The 13,420-nt window shown below is 39.4% G+C and overlaps 2 protein-coding genes across 4 annotated transcripts in view; one reads left to right on the top strand and one right to left on the bottom strand.

Moving 5' to 3' along the window:
* The window catches only part of LOC124172193 (zinc finger protein 271-like), a 51,254-nt gene that overhangs the window by 11,439 nt on the left and 26,395 nt on the right, over positions 1 to 13,420 (top strand). For 2 of the 3 annotated variants that reach the window (XM_046551611.1, XM_046551612.1), the window contains exons 5-6: positions 5,972 to 6,103; positions 11,983 to 12,120. In XM_046551611.1, coding sequence (XP_046407567.1) covers positions 5,972 to 6,103; positions 11,983 to 12,120 — 270 coding nt within the window. The remainder of the gene's footprint in view (positions 1 to 5,971; positions 6,104 to 11,982; positions 12,121 to 13,420) is intronic. The other variant, XM_046551613.1, reaches the window with a different exon arrangement.
* On the bottom strand, positions 1,276 to 2,542 carry LOC124172195 (putative nuclease HARBI1). Its single transcript, XM_046551616.1, has 3 exons — positions 2,172 to 2,542; positions 1,780 to 2,071; positions 1,276 to 1,415 (listed from the first exon to the last, which is right to left on the bottom strand). Exons 1-3 carry the CDS (start codon positions 2,360 to 2,362, stop codon positions 1,383 to 1,385), a joined length of 516 nt encoding a protein of 171 aa, XP_046407572.1. The 5' UTR covers positions 2,363 to 2,542; the 3' UTR covers positions 1,276 to 1,382.

Consider the following 13,420-nt stretch of genomic DNA (forward strand, 5'->3'; position numbering starts at 1 on the left):
CTCTCAGAAATATGTTTTGTCTGTCAACCAACAACTTCGTCCTTCCTTTGTAATTATTTTGTATTTATTTATTTATTTTTAAATTTTAAATAAAGTTTAATTCAATTGAACATGGATAATGTTATTTAGCTGCATTTCCCATTCCTTTAATTACTCTTTCTTTCAATCTGTTCAGGTAATTCGGTGACGTAGGTAAAAGCAATACGTAATGTAATAATTATATTTAATTTTATGCATTCCTTTCTCACCATGAGTGGTCACCATTAAAGGTGTAGTTTTGTGGTTTAATACAAAGCAGTTTTTGGATCACTTTAACATGTTGCTGAAGGTAACACAAACTATTCATTGGAAAAACTTTCGTTTAGCAAATTGAGTGAGTAATATTTATGTTGACATGTCAGCCATTAATGCATCATGGTTAACCATAGTGACTCTAGCATATAGTTGCTTTCATGTGAACGATCTCTCTTAATACCTCCCATGAATGAAAATAATTTAATGCTAATGAAATACTATGCTTACTCGTTCATATTCATCGTTCATGATTATTTTTCCATGACATTGTATTTCCTCACAAATATGAAATGGACAAATTGAAAGGGCATAACATGGTCCGATTGTCCATGGATGTGCCTGCTAGATAAATTTTAGTATGTATAATACATAAAACATTAAATTAATTTCCACGCAGATAGAGGCCTGAAATTAGGGTTATAGCCATGAGAAGTAATTATAGCTCTTTTCATATGCTTCATTTTGCTATCCATATTCATGCATTGCAAGGAACATGCAAAACTTGTGGGAGCCTAGAGCAAAAAGGGAAATGAAGGAACTACATACATGGTTTTAAATCAGAATAACATAATTTATTTATTAAGATCCATTGCAATTGAACAATTCACTATGAAAGTACGTGATGGCAGATGCATTTATGTTGGAAGAATACACAAAAGGGATTGGCAGAATCCCATTAATTCAGAAGTAGAATTCCTCAGCAACCGCGGTTTGCCTCATCCGGATATTTTCAAACCATAATTTGCCTCGAGATGAAGTTGCCAATTTCAGCATAAGATACTGCGCAATGCAAGCAGTCCTGGAGTTGTGGATTGCACTGCAACCATGCTCCCTACTCGGCGAATTGTTTTGATGTTGAAGAGATGTTTTACCCAATAATAGAAATAATGGATATGTTTACAAATGACAAGTTGAAGCTCATGATGCAAAATTTTCCAAAAAAGATGGCATGCATAGACCAATGAGACAAATGATATCCTTAGGTCTGCTTCCTGGGACAAGGTGCCATGCCACATGAAGTTATTTACTTCACACAAGATTTTTGGTGCCGTGAAGTTCTTCTCATTGTGTTTATGCAGAATCAAATCCTATGCCACGTTCTGAGGTTCAAGAACATTGACCTATTTAAAAGAAAAATGACATTGTATGATTTCGTTAGAACATGCATAGGTACCTTACAATTTCAGGGCTACATATAATGAGTAATCTAAGTCAATAGTACATTGTTGTTAGATCTGAAGATTAACATGGTGAATTCTCAATGGAGTACACTGAATATAATCTTAAATCAAATCGAATCATATTTTATCAGTGAGCTTTCAAAATAAATGAAATTATGGAAGTTAAAATTGAAATCTTTCCAGCCATTGTCATACATATCTCCATTTCTGCATATCATTTCCTTCTTTGATATCACATAAAGTAAGCCAAATGGAGTTGAAATGGTAATTTTCATATCATATTAATTTTCCCAAAAATAATTACCTCTTCACCAAAATGCCTCTCTATGAATGCCGCCCGGATGGCATTTGGGCGACCGTGAACAGGTTGGAGTCTTTGTACAGGGACTTCCAACCTGGGCATAGCTGGCATACGATCAGGCATAGGATCATGATTCTGCATAGCCACATTGTGAAGAACTGCACAAGCCAAAATGACCTTCTGTGCGGTAAATAACTTCACGCGGAGCTTCATACTGAGGCATGGAAATCTACGTTTCCACACCCCAAATGTACGCTCCACGGTGCACCTTGTCCTAATGTGGGAGATGTTGTACCTGAAAGGTTAGTTTTCATAAAACACCATACTTAAGGCATTGAGGTGCTATAACTTTTGTCAAAATTACAACGTGAATCACAAATTCTCTCTTTATTTACCTCCTCTCAGAAGCAGACTCTGGTCTTAAAACTGGTGTGAAAAGATATGGCAATAGAGGATACCCACTATCTCCTAGAAGGATGCCCTTCACCTCATTGGTCTCAAATTTCAGCTTAAGGCGACTATTGTGGAAAATTCTAGCATCATGAGCTGAACCTTGCCATCTGCAAACTATATCCATTATTTCCATATTTGGACCGGCAACGACCTAAGTTAAAATGAAATTATAAGATTCCACTTTAGCACTTGTTGACATAAAAACAATGAAATTGCATTCTAAATAGTAGTGCAGAAGAAACTTGAATAAATAGTAGTGTAACATCGAGAAATCTAACAACTTGGTGCAACATGATGACGATAAATTGGTAAATAAAATATACATACCTGCACATTTAGGGAAAACCACCCCTTACGGTTTCTGTACAACTCGCCAAACTCCCCCCCCCCGGACTCACAATCGGAACATGGGTGCAGTCGATACAACCCACCACTCCAGGAAATTGACCTTTTTCGTAAAAGGATCTCTTGCATCGAGCAGTATCTTCATCTGAACTTGGAAACTTCATGTGCCGAGGTAATACTGCCACCAGGTCATTACTGATGCTCTGTAATGATTACCAAATATTTGTCATGAAACGCCTTATAACTCTCCCCCCACAAATGGAAATTTTACGCTCATACAAGTACCAAACTAAGGAGAAAGCATACCTTAATAATTTTGCACACCGTCCCCTGAGTAACCCCGGCCAGATCGCCGCAAACTAACTACAAAAGGGATTTGAATATGTATTACATGATCAACGCGACAAAAAAACATTTATAAATATTACGTAAAAGATACCACATACCTGGAATGACCCGGTGGCGTAAAACCTCAAGGCAATTAGCAGCTTCAAAATATCCGGAATCGGCAAACCACGGTTGCTTAAACGCTCACTCCTCACATAAGGTAATAAAACGTCTGAGACCGTTCTCTTCGAGAAGCGATACCTCTGGAGGAATTCCGCTTCTGAATAAAACTCAATGGGATTCTGCCTATCCCTTAGGTGCATTCTTCCAACATAAATATACGGCTCTTCCATCACGTACCTTGCAAATGCTGCGTCCATGTTGATGCAATGTTTGTTTACTTCATTGCTATTACGGACTTCACTTTTTCGTTCTTTTTATACGTTTCCTTATAACAGGCATATATGATGAAATAAATAAACATCAACCGGTTAAAGAAGCGACATTTTAACTACATTATGATCGCATATTGCCACATGTGTCTAAAAAAAAATGCCAAAATCCGGAGGTGATCAACGCATTCCGCCATGTTAGGCCTTGAAACCGTTCCCACAATTTAGTAGCATGGTCTGAGCCATGCTCAAAATAGTAGGGAGACAATCGGTATGCTTGTAGATAGAGCTGGTCCTACAAACGAAGAGGTTCGTTTAAAAAACGCTTAGAGGTTGACTTCCCCCTAGTAACGCGTCATACGGGAAGAGTCGTTCCTCTAGGAACGTCTTAAAATACGGCCCCTAGTTTCTATACAAGCAGCCAGGAGTTTTACATGGTTTGAGATTACCAATGCATGTACGAGGCACAGAGCTCAGGGAAACATCTCTTAATAGTCACCTGTTAAAACTGCTTATGGTCGGAAAGTTTCCTTCATTTGATCGGGGAATAATAATCCTTATTTAAACCAAGCACTACCTGCTAGAAGGGTACTCTGCTACCTGCTAGCATCCTGCGTCGTATCAGAGCTCAAAGCCTTTCCCCCAGGTCACCTCACATGGCGACAGCTGGAACCAGAATGATGTCACATGGGGTTTTCCCAGCATTCGTACTTAGCCATCGTGTTTTTGCGCACTTGAAAATTTTCACTTTTTTATTTATTTCTTTATTAAATTATTCAAACACAGCCATAATGGCCTTTACATTGAATACAAAACATAAAATCTGCAGCTTTAACAACTATTAACTATAAAAAAAACTTTAAAAAGGATATAAAAAAGAAAAGCAAAGGGATTCAGTAGATGTCTTTTCGAAGCTGCCCCTTGAGTAATCTTACGGGCATTGAAAGATCCAGGAAAGGGTGAGTACTCGAAATGGCATTGAAGGAGGTAGGGAGTCTGTAAAATAGTGATCTCTGAGAGAGAGAGAAAGAAGGAATTTAGGTTGGTGTAGTAAGTGGTTATTATGGAAGGTGCGGGAGGGAATGTGGAGTGAAAAGAAAGGCAGCATATCTGAGTATCGGAACTTGCCATTTAAGGCACTGTAAATGAGGGAAATATCATGCAAATTCCAATGGGAGGATAGTGGGACCAATGATAGGGCAGACATTACTTCAGAGCGAGAAGAATTACGGAGGTGAGGTATACAGTGTCGCACTATTGAAATATAGAAATTAACAGGGCGTTCAAGAATTTTAAGGTTGGAGGGGCTGGCAGTGGAGTAAATAATGGAGCAGTATTCGAGGATTGGGAGATCGCAACCGGTGAAAATAGCTCTCATGGCGATTGGATTGGTAACAGAAGTGAGTCGATAAAGAACTCCCACGACTGACATGGCCTTGGATTTCATTTTATTTAGGTGCGGAAGAAAAGTTAGTTTGGGGTCGAAAGTAACACCCAGGTCATTAATGGTGGACTTTATCGGAACAATTTCATTAAAAATAGTATATTTATGAGGATTGAGGGTGCGTTTTAAAGAAAAGGGTATGTATTTTGATTTGCTTGTATTAATTTTGAGTTGCCACTGAAGGCACCAGGCCTTGACGGAATGAAGGGAAGACTGCAAAGACTGAGAGTCAGAAGTATTCTCAACTCTTTTGAATATTTTGCAGTCGTCTGCAAAGAGGAGAATTCCGCATGCGTTAGAAAGTGCACAGCTCATAATATCGTCAATGAAGAGGGAAAAGAGAAGAGGTCCGAGAACACTGCCTTGGGGGTTGCCTGAAAGGATGGGGGTGCTTGGAGAAGACGCTCCGTCAAGAATAACTCGCTGAGTGCTGTCGGTTAGGAAATTCGAGAGTATAGATAGGAAAGAGCCGTGGATAATGTAGCAATAAGACAGTTTGTGGATAAGAAGGGTGTGATTGACGGAGTCGAAGGCTTAAGCAAAGTCAATGTAGCAAACGTCTAGTTGTGAAGAGGTTTCAAAAGCAGCGGTGATATGCTGATGTAGGATAGATAGGTTCGTAACAGTGGAGCTAGCTGGAAGGAAGCCATGCTGCTGGGATGAGATGTAAGCGATAGTAAATGATAGAAGTTGGTCATGAATAACACGTTCGAATAAAATAGAAAGAATAGGGAGGATAGACACAGGACGATAGTTACTTACATCATCTTTTTTGCCGGATTTTGAAATGGGAGTAATAAGTGCTGTTTTCCAAGTTGAAGGAAATGATCCCTATGAAAAGAATCGGTTGAATAATATACAGAGGGGGATGTGGAGAGAATCAGCTGTTTGGTGCAGAAAGAGTGATCCGAGGCTGTCGGCTCCAGTGGCTTTGTTGGGAGGCTTAGTCTCTCCTCAGGCATAACAGAGACCATGGTAAGTGAGTGAGAGCAACTGGATAAGGTGTTGGAAGTTCGAATTGCGGAGTGGGAGGGGTGAAGTTTGAGGAAAAGTATTTGTTCAAAGCCGAAGGTCGCTCTACTCCCGAGAAAGACCCTTGGTCTGATTTAACGATGGTTGGTATTTGGGTTGATTTCCGTTTTGAGTTAAATAATGACCAGAAGTTAAATAGTTACACAACTGATTGTAACAATTGATTAAAATGTTTATCTATGAGTGTTTCTCTTTCCATTAGGGTGATTTGGGAATATACAGGTCATCTCATGTTAAAGAAGATCAGATCAGTGATAATGAAGGTGGATGTGTGGACAATGATTTTACTGATGGCACCTCAAGCAAACTGGCGAATGAAGCATCCTCTGATCAGGTAATACTATTTATGAACTATTTATTGTAAGTTTAACTAGAACTGCATCTAAACTTTATTGCCATCATAAGTCAGCAATTCTAAAATTGGTTTTATATAGCCCTCCATTGCTCTCAGCTATCTCTTCTTTTTTTCATTTATACGGTCTTCTTCTCTTTTACATTCTTAATTATCTGATGCATGAAACACATTCAGAAGCATTACTTTCCCCTCTTACAGCACACGTGTCCTTTTCTTTTTCTGATTATCTTTATCAGGTCATCATTTTTAAGAGAATTCCTTTATCTCCTATTCTCTGCTCTTCCTTGGTACTTACTCTGACTACCCCTTTTATCTTCAACATTCTTCAGGAGCAACACATTTTGAAAGCTTCCTCTCTTTACTTTTCTGTAGCTGTCAATTTTGAAGCCTTGCTGTCATTTATAAATATGCTCCATATGTTGTGTGTGGTGCATCGAACCAGGGTTCCCACTCAACCGTGAAAACCTTAAAACCGTGAATTAGCCGTGAATTTCGTCTACCGTGAAAAAACCTGGAAAAAGCCGTGAATTTCGTCCTAAAACCTTAAAAATCTCTCAATCTTGATAATAATACCTTACCAGAAATTTTCAACTTCGTTCGTGGCGAGCGCACTTCTTTCATTGTGGCGAGCATCGTCGCATGGGTCAGAAAAGCGTGGGAACGAATGTTGCCTGAAGAGAAAAAAACATCTTTTCCCAGCGCAGGCCTTTTCTCTCCCCCCTCCTGAAATATGACACCACTTCTCATCAGCTTGTTTACTTTCCTCGACTGTCTTGGTTTCCCCTCCCTCGGTCACTGCTTAGTCCCCTTCCACCCAATTAGGCTTCCCACTGGCTGCAGCGATCACTTTCAAAACTAAATCTAGATGGCATTTGTTTTGAAAAATTTGAACGTTTATTCAACACCCTCAAACCTGTGATTGGAAGACCGCTAACCTGGACAACCTGCTATGCGCTGTGGACACTACACTCCTTGCGTTTGAACCGGGCGACAGCGAGCTTTCGGCGCGAGGTTACTAATTCTCGCGCGTTGCGGCCTGAAAACGAGAGAAGATTTCCGCTTATGGCAACACAGCATTACACGATCTACGCATGCGTCGACCTGGGCCTTGCCAGTTTTACGTCGCAACCGGAAGGTTTTTGTGGAAATATTTGACGAGTGATAAAGTGAAGTGAAAGTGAAAATAACATGTTTCAGCAGGTATTTATTATGTCTTTATATATGTATTTCAAACCAAGTGAATTATAATGTACCTATTTGCACCTATCTAAAACAAGTTTTTTTTTCCTCCTAACTCCTGCAGAAAAGAGGGTTCGTCTTATAATCGAATGCAAAATTCTCGACGTCAATCGGGTTGCATAATTTTCGTCGGAAAAAAATATGGATACCTGAGGTTGCAACCTAATATATATAGCTATACAACGAAAAATCAACGTCAAAAATACCTGAACAGTAATTTAGATTATTTAATTTTGTGTTTAAGTGAAAAACTATTGCCATTTTAGGCAGCAGGTAAAGCGTGCGTGCCAATCAGTCGCCGGGTGCACTTCTGCCGTGTCCGCGAGATCGCCTGCTTTCCCCCTGGGTTCGGATGCATTCAAGTTAGAGCTTGATCAACTAACAAAATTTTTGTGTGATTGATTACAATTTCCCTAAATTTTAACCAGAGGCGGATCCAGGATTTCTTTCTGGGGAGTGGGGAGCACAAGCAAAGCCGTATCCAGGATTTTGTTCTGGGGGGGGGCACAAGGATACCTCATGATACAAAACGAGCGCAATGATAATGTGACCGTATTCAAAATCTCGCATATTTTTTAAGTGTCTGGGGGGTATGTGCCCCCGTGCCCCTCCCTAGATCCGCCTAGGATCGTAACGTTAAAGCCTCAATGCCGTCGCGATATAAACTGCTACAAAGTCGTTCCATTTTTTCCAGAACAACAGTATGAAGGGAACATGATTTGCCTCTGATTAGAGAGATCGATTCAGTTTTGGTTTCAGAGTATTACGGTAGCAGAGAAGTCATTACACTGCCGCTTTCAAAAGAAAAGTTATACGGTGGAACCTCGATCTATCGTTCCCGCATTGATCGTTCGCCGTTTCTGATCCCAAATAAAGTTCCTTATAGACAAAGTAATTTTTTCCCGCATCTATCGTTCCCCGAAGTATCGTTTCTCGCATTGATCGTTTGAAGATCGTGGTTCCGACGCATAATTTTCCCGCATCCATCGTTAGACGAAAATGAGACGAAATGAATACAATGTGTAATTTTTGGCTAATAACGAATAGCACATAGTTGGAATCTTCCTTAAGAGATGGAACTACCATTGGGAGAAGCTCAGTGCCGTGGGAAAGTAACATTAGCGCATTTCCCAAGATCCGTTATCCCCCTCCATTCAGCATTCGCCTCCCCCCTTCCGACGCTTTCCTCTTCTTCAAAATAAAAAAAGGCCCCAGCTCGCGCAGGGATTGTATTACGAAGACCTTAGCTTCGAAAAAAATATCGAGTTACACGAGAACAATAGAAACGTGTTTCGCGCTCCCCCCTCTTCTCACCCACTGACCTTTTTCAGCCTAACTCCTTCAAAGTTCCCAGTTCCTGGAGGTCAACTGCTGCATGAGTCCCCTATTAGCCCAAAAGGTATCTAACAATGATATTCAGCAATTGCTATTATGCTTTTATTAGATTGAAATGTTAGTAATTTGCACGTAATTAAAAAAAACGAGACCAAACGCGACGTATTTTAAGCAAGGAAATAGATGAAAAAATACAATGGTGATTTTTGGCGAAACGCGATATCCTCGTAGCTGACAGTGAGCTTCTCGGCAGTTAATTCGGCATTTTGTCCCGGAAACATGATATCAGGTTGTTATCAGTTATCAATTTACGAGCTATACTATAAGTCTCACTTGTCAGAGTTACTGACGAAGGGATATCTTCTCAGGGTTTTTGTTTCTCCCTACTAACGATCCGAATTCATCTGCTCATCTGGCGCTACGATAGTTAGAAAAGAATGGGTATCTTTAGGGTAAAAAATTTGATGGCGCAGTCATATGGTCACGCTTCGCCCTCTGCAGTATGCTCTGCGTACCCCCGTACGCGATAGCATCAGTTCCGAACTTCACCTCGTACGAGTGGTTCCCTACTTTCCAGGGCGGCTGGACTTCGAACCACCGAGTGTTTTCCATGTGGGTTTAATAAAGTCAGGTTTCATTTTCACTAGTTTAATTTTATTCGTCTTCGGACCTTGGCCACTCCGAAGAAACTATTGAGAACTTTAAGAGATGGACTGAAAATAATTGAACACGAAGAAAAGAATCCGGGCTAGATGCGCGTGAATATTGCAGAGCGCCTTGGGTTGTCCGCTAGCACATGACGGTAGGGGTGGGGGTTGAGTGAGCTACCTGGAGAAAACAAGTAGAGATATGAAGGCGAAGATCCAGATGAGCGTGCCACTGACGATTAAGGCAACATTGTTCACGCTTTACACACTACCTCTATTATATTAAAAATATATTCATTAGACAGGAACAATTCAAGTAATAGACTAGTTTTGCGGACATTCGCGGTTGGGCTGGTCCTTTAGTCGGCCCTGAATTTTGCAAACGATAGATCACGTCATAACAGATATCACTTTTCATTGCGGCGTTAACATTCACAGCGTTTGCCGCGTACGTTAATTTTCTGTTGATATACGGCCAGTGATTTTCTTATTGTTGGCTTATTAACGGACCGTGAATTTAGCGAAATTGTGACCGTGAAAACCTGAAAAAACCGTGAAAACGTGAAAAATAACCGTGAAAACCTGGAAAAAGCCGTGAATTTCATTATTCAGGTAGAGTGGGAACCCTGGTTTCATTACTTCTGGATTTGTATTCTCAGCTGTGATTATATTCTTTTTTGTAGAATGCTCTTTGTGTCCATGCTATTATACTGACTGTTTCTTTCTCCCATCATGCATCACTAATAGCTAATCTCAATACCGCATAATTTGTCTCACTGTAAGGATATGAGACCTTGAAAATGACGGAGAGTGTTGAAACTGTGGTCGATAGTAGAGCTATATATTTAAATTTGTTTATTATAATTTGTTATTTATATTTTATCACAGATGTATTGCAATTCCACCATGTTGATATCATACATTCGAAAGCACTGTCTGATACCTCTTGAGCAAATAAATTGTGAAGGATTCAGTTATTTCCAGTCGAACTGATGGTTTTTTACTGAAACAGACATTATAGAATCAGTATTCAGTCAATGGATGTAACTGCACCTCTAGGATGCACAATTTGTTAACTGTGCATTAAAAGTAAAACAAATCATTCACAATTCCCCGTTGAAGTTATTTACCTTTTGTCTAATAAGGAGTCAATCTACGGATTTCTCTTTTTCGATAACGTAGCATGTCCTTCCGTTATATCTCAACTGCCCAAGTTATTTTACTAACCAAAGGGTTTGATGTTATTTAACTGAATTATAACCCAAAATAGACTAAATCTTTGTTATAGACCATTTTTACATTTATTGCATCTATTTCATTATCTATGGTCTCTGGAATCTCCTGCATAGCGTTACTTACACACTAGTTTTTGTTATGAGTGAAGTTATATCTGGAGTTTTGCAACTCCGGAAACTAATGCTCAGAGGTTGATCACATGGCTTTTGCCAGGATTTTGCAATGCAAATGAGAGGTATTTGGCATATAGTAAAGTGGTAAATTCAAAAAACCTAATTTTACATGATCAAAGTTCCTATATTTCGGTTCAGCTAACAGCATCCAGATTCTAGAACTCTCTACCACTGAGTAGAAAATTAACTTGTTCACTTCAATCATTTAAAGAAAGGCTTTGCTCCCATTTGAAATCCAGGGCTAAGGTTAGTTTATCATCTTCATTTTACGAGGCTATCAAAACTTTCTATAAATTAATTTACACAAATGTGTGTCCATAATTATCTTTTGGTAGAACCTATATTTTTTTGTTATTTAATATTGAATATGTCACTGTTTTTGTCTGAAAATTAACAGCTTGTTAAGCCTAGCAATGATTGTAAATAATCACAAAAGCTGAACAATGACTCTTTGTAACACTGTTGTTATATTTTTGTCAAAATGCTATTTATTTGTTTAATATTTTGTTGGAGCAAGACATGTATCTTGTGTTCATTATCTATCACAGGTTCTACCTGAATCATATTAAAAGTATTCATTCATTTATGGATTACCTTTAGGCAGCTTGCAGGGTAGTGTGAAAAATATATCCATAAAAAGCAAACTTTAATTTTATTCCTGTTACAAATTCTCAAAAGTATTTATCACCCGCAAGTCCACACCAGTGTGGACTGAAGCGGCAGTTTCAGCTTGCTTCGTGCCTATTAAACATCTATGTAGAGTACATATGCATTATCAGTATTGTTACGCAAGGTGGTATGAAGAATGCATCCATAAAAATCAAACTTTAATTTTATTCCCGTGACAAATTCCCAAAAGTATTGCTATATTTCTGTATTTCAATAATTAACACATTCAATGCGGGCCTGATTTTCATAAAAGTTGTCAGAATTGGCCGTTAAAATAAGAATGAAAAATAGTCGAAGGTTTCCACTCCATAACTTCAGTTCAAATACAGCTTTTTTCAAAAGCGGTGCACATACTTTGAAAGAGGGAAGCTTGCTGAAGGCCTTACATGCAAATGGAAGACGCAAGTCAATATTAGTCATGTATGGAGGTGGAGAAAGGTCATGTACGGAAGTGGAGAAAGGGAGAGCACATCAATTGACGTGCTCCCTATCTCAGCTTAGACGGGACCACGTCAATTGACACACTCTGCACTGAATATGTCGATGATGATGCTTGCAGATTCTCTTGCAGGCCCAAGCCTCTACATCTTCCCATGGTAAGGAGATGGAAGTCGAGAGCTCAGGAGCCATGTTGACAGACCTCAATTGGAAGCTGATTGGGGCCAAGAAGGAACCATCTCCCAAGGATAATGCCGAGGTATGTATGAAATTCCTGTAATCCAATTAAATTAATTGATCAAGGAGGTACTTGGTGATAAATCTAAATATTAACCCTTAGGCTGTGGGAACGTTTTTAAACAGTCCGCATAGTGAGTGTGGGAAAAGCATTTTTCAACGTTCCACCAGATTTTCTTACCACTGGCAGCCCTTCCTTAAGATTTTATTGCCGTCCTTTCTGCAGTTGCTTAAACTCCTCCCAACCTAATGGCAGAGCGCGCAAAGGTGTCTTTCGATGACTGGGCACCCTCACCACGGGGAGTGCTACCTGGATTATTATCCCTTCTCAGAGAGAGAGGGAGCTCCCTGCTCTCCACGGTGCATTCACGATGAAAACAATTCCAACAAATCCTTGCATTTCCAAGGAATTTATTTATCTTGCTGTTGTCCATTAGCCGGGGAAACTTATTTGAATGCCTTGGTCTCTCTTCCTTATTCTATCAGTGGTGGCTCTTCCATCACTGTGTAACTACCTAGAACATTAAATTTGTAGTCTGTCGTCAGGGGGTAGTGTCGGCAGTCCTTGAGGGTCCACTACCTTTAACACGCCCAGGGTCGACAGAAAAATATCTTCCTTGCTTTTGTCTTGCACACAGTGGCAGAAAAATGTTGACGCTCCCACAGATAAAGAGTTAATCGTTGTAAATGATAGAATATTGTTCCTTCTACACAATATTATTAGTCACTCATTTGATTCAAAGTTACAAATAGCTGAAATAAGTGTTTTTATCTCAAAATAAGCTGTTTGTTCCTTTTTATGTTGCAACTCAACTTGAGGTTAAAGGGGCGGTACCCATCATGTAGGATGGTGTTGGAAAGCTTAAAAGTTATGTTATAAGCTTTACCAATATTAATAATGGAACAAGAGAAACAGCATGTTCAAATCTTTAGCAAGTGAATGTTAATTTACCTGTGAGGGAAGACTTTGCCAAGGGTAGGGAGGGGGTTGAGTTGAAGTTTCTACTGGCCATGTCAGCAGTGCCACAATGTGGGGTAGTACTCCAATGGAGGCTGACATTATGACAGTGGATATCTCTGAAACGATTGGAGATAGGTCAAAACAAACAGAAATTTGGCATTTAGGATTCCACTTTCATTTTTCTGCAATTACAGTGCTTTTTTGTCCCAAAAAGCTCAATTGAAGTTCCTCAGTACTAATTGCCCCTTTGGCATAGTCTCCTGCAATTTTAAATTTACCAAATTTTAGCATGTGAATATAAACCTCATTTGGATCGTTTTGAGGTTAGGAAAACATAAATTTTCTCAATTCTGAAAAATAA

This window comes from Ischnura elegans, assembly GCF_921293095.1.
Source record: "Ischnura elegans chromosome 13 unlocalized genomic scaffold, ioIscEleg1.1 SUPER_13_unloc_1, whole genome shotgun sequence".
Taxonomy (NCBI): Eukaryota; Metazoa; Arthropoda; class Insecta; order Odonata; family Coenagrionidae; genus Ischnura; species Ischnura elegans.

Coding starts and splice junctions, on each gene's coding strand:
- LOC124172195 (XM_046551616.1), bottom strand. CDS start 2,362: ATGGAAATAATGGATATAGTTTGCAGATGGCAAGGTTCAGCTCATGAT. Junction 2,072..2,171: donor GAGTCTGCTTCTGAGAGGAG/GTAAATAAAGAG, acceptor CTAACCTTTCAG/GTACAACATCTCCCACATTA. Junction 1,416..1,779: donor AGAGGCATTTTGGTGAAGAG/GTAATTATTTTT, acceptor TCTTTTAAATAG/GTCAATGTTCTTGAACCTCA.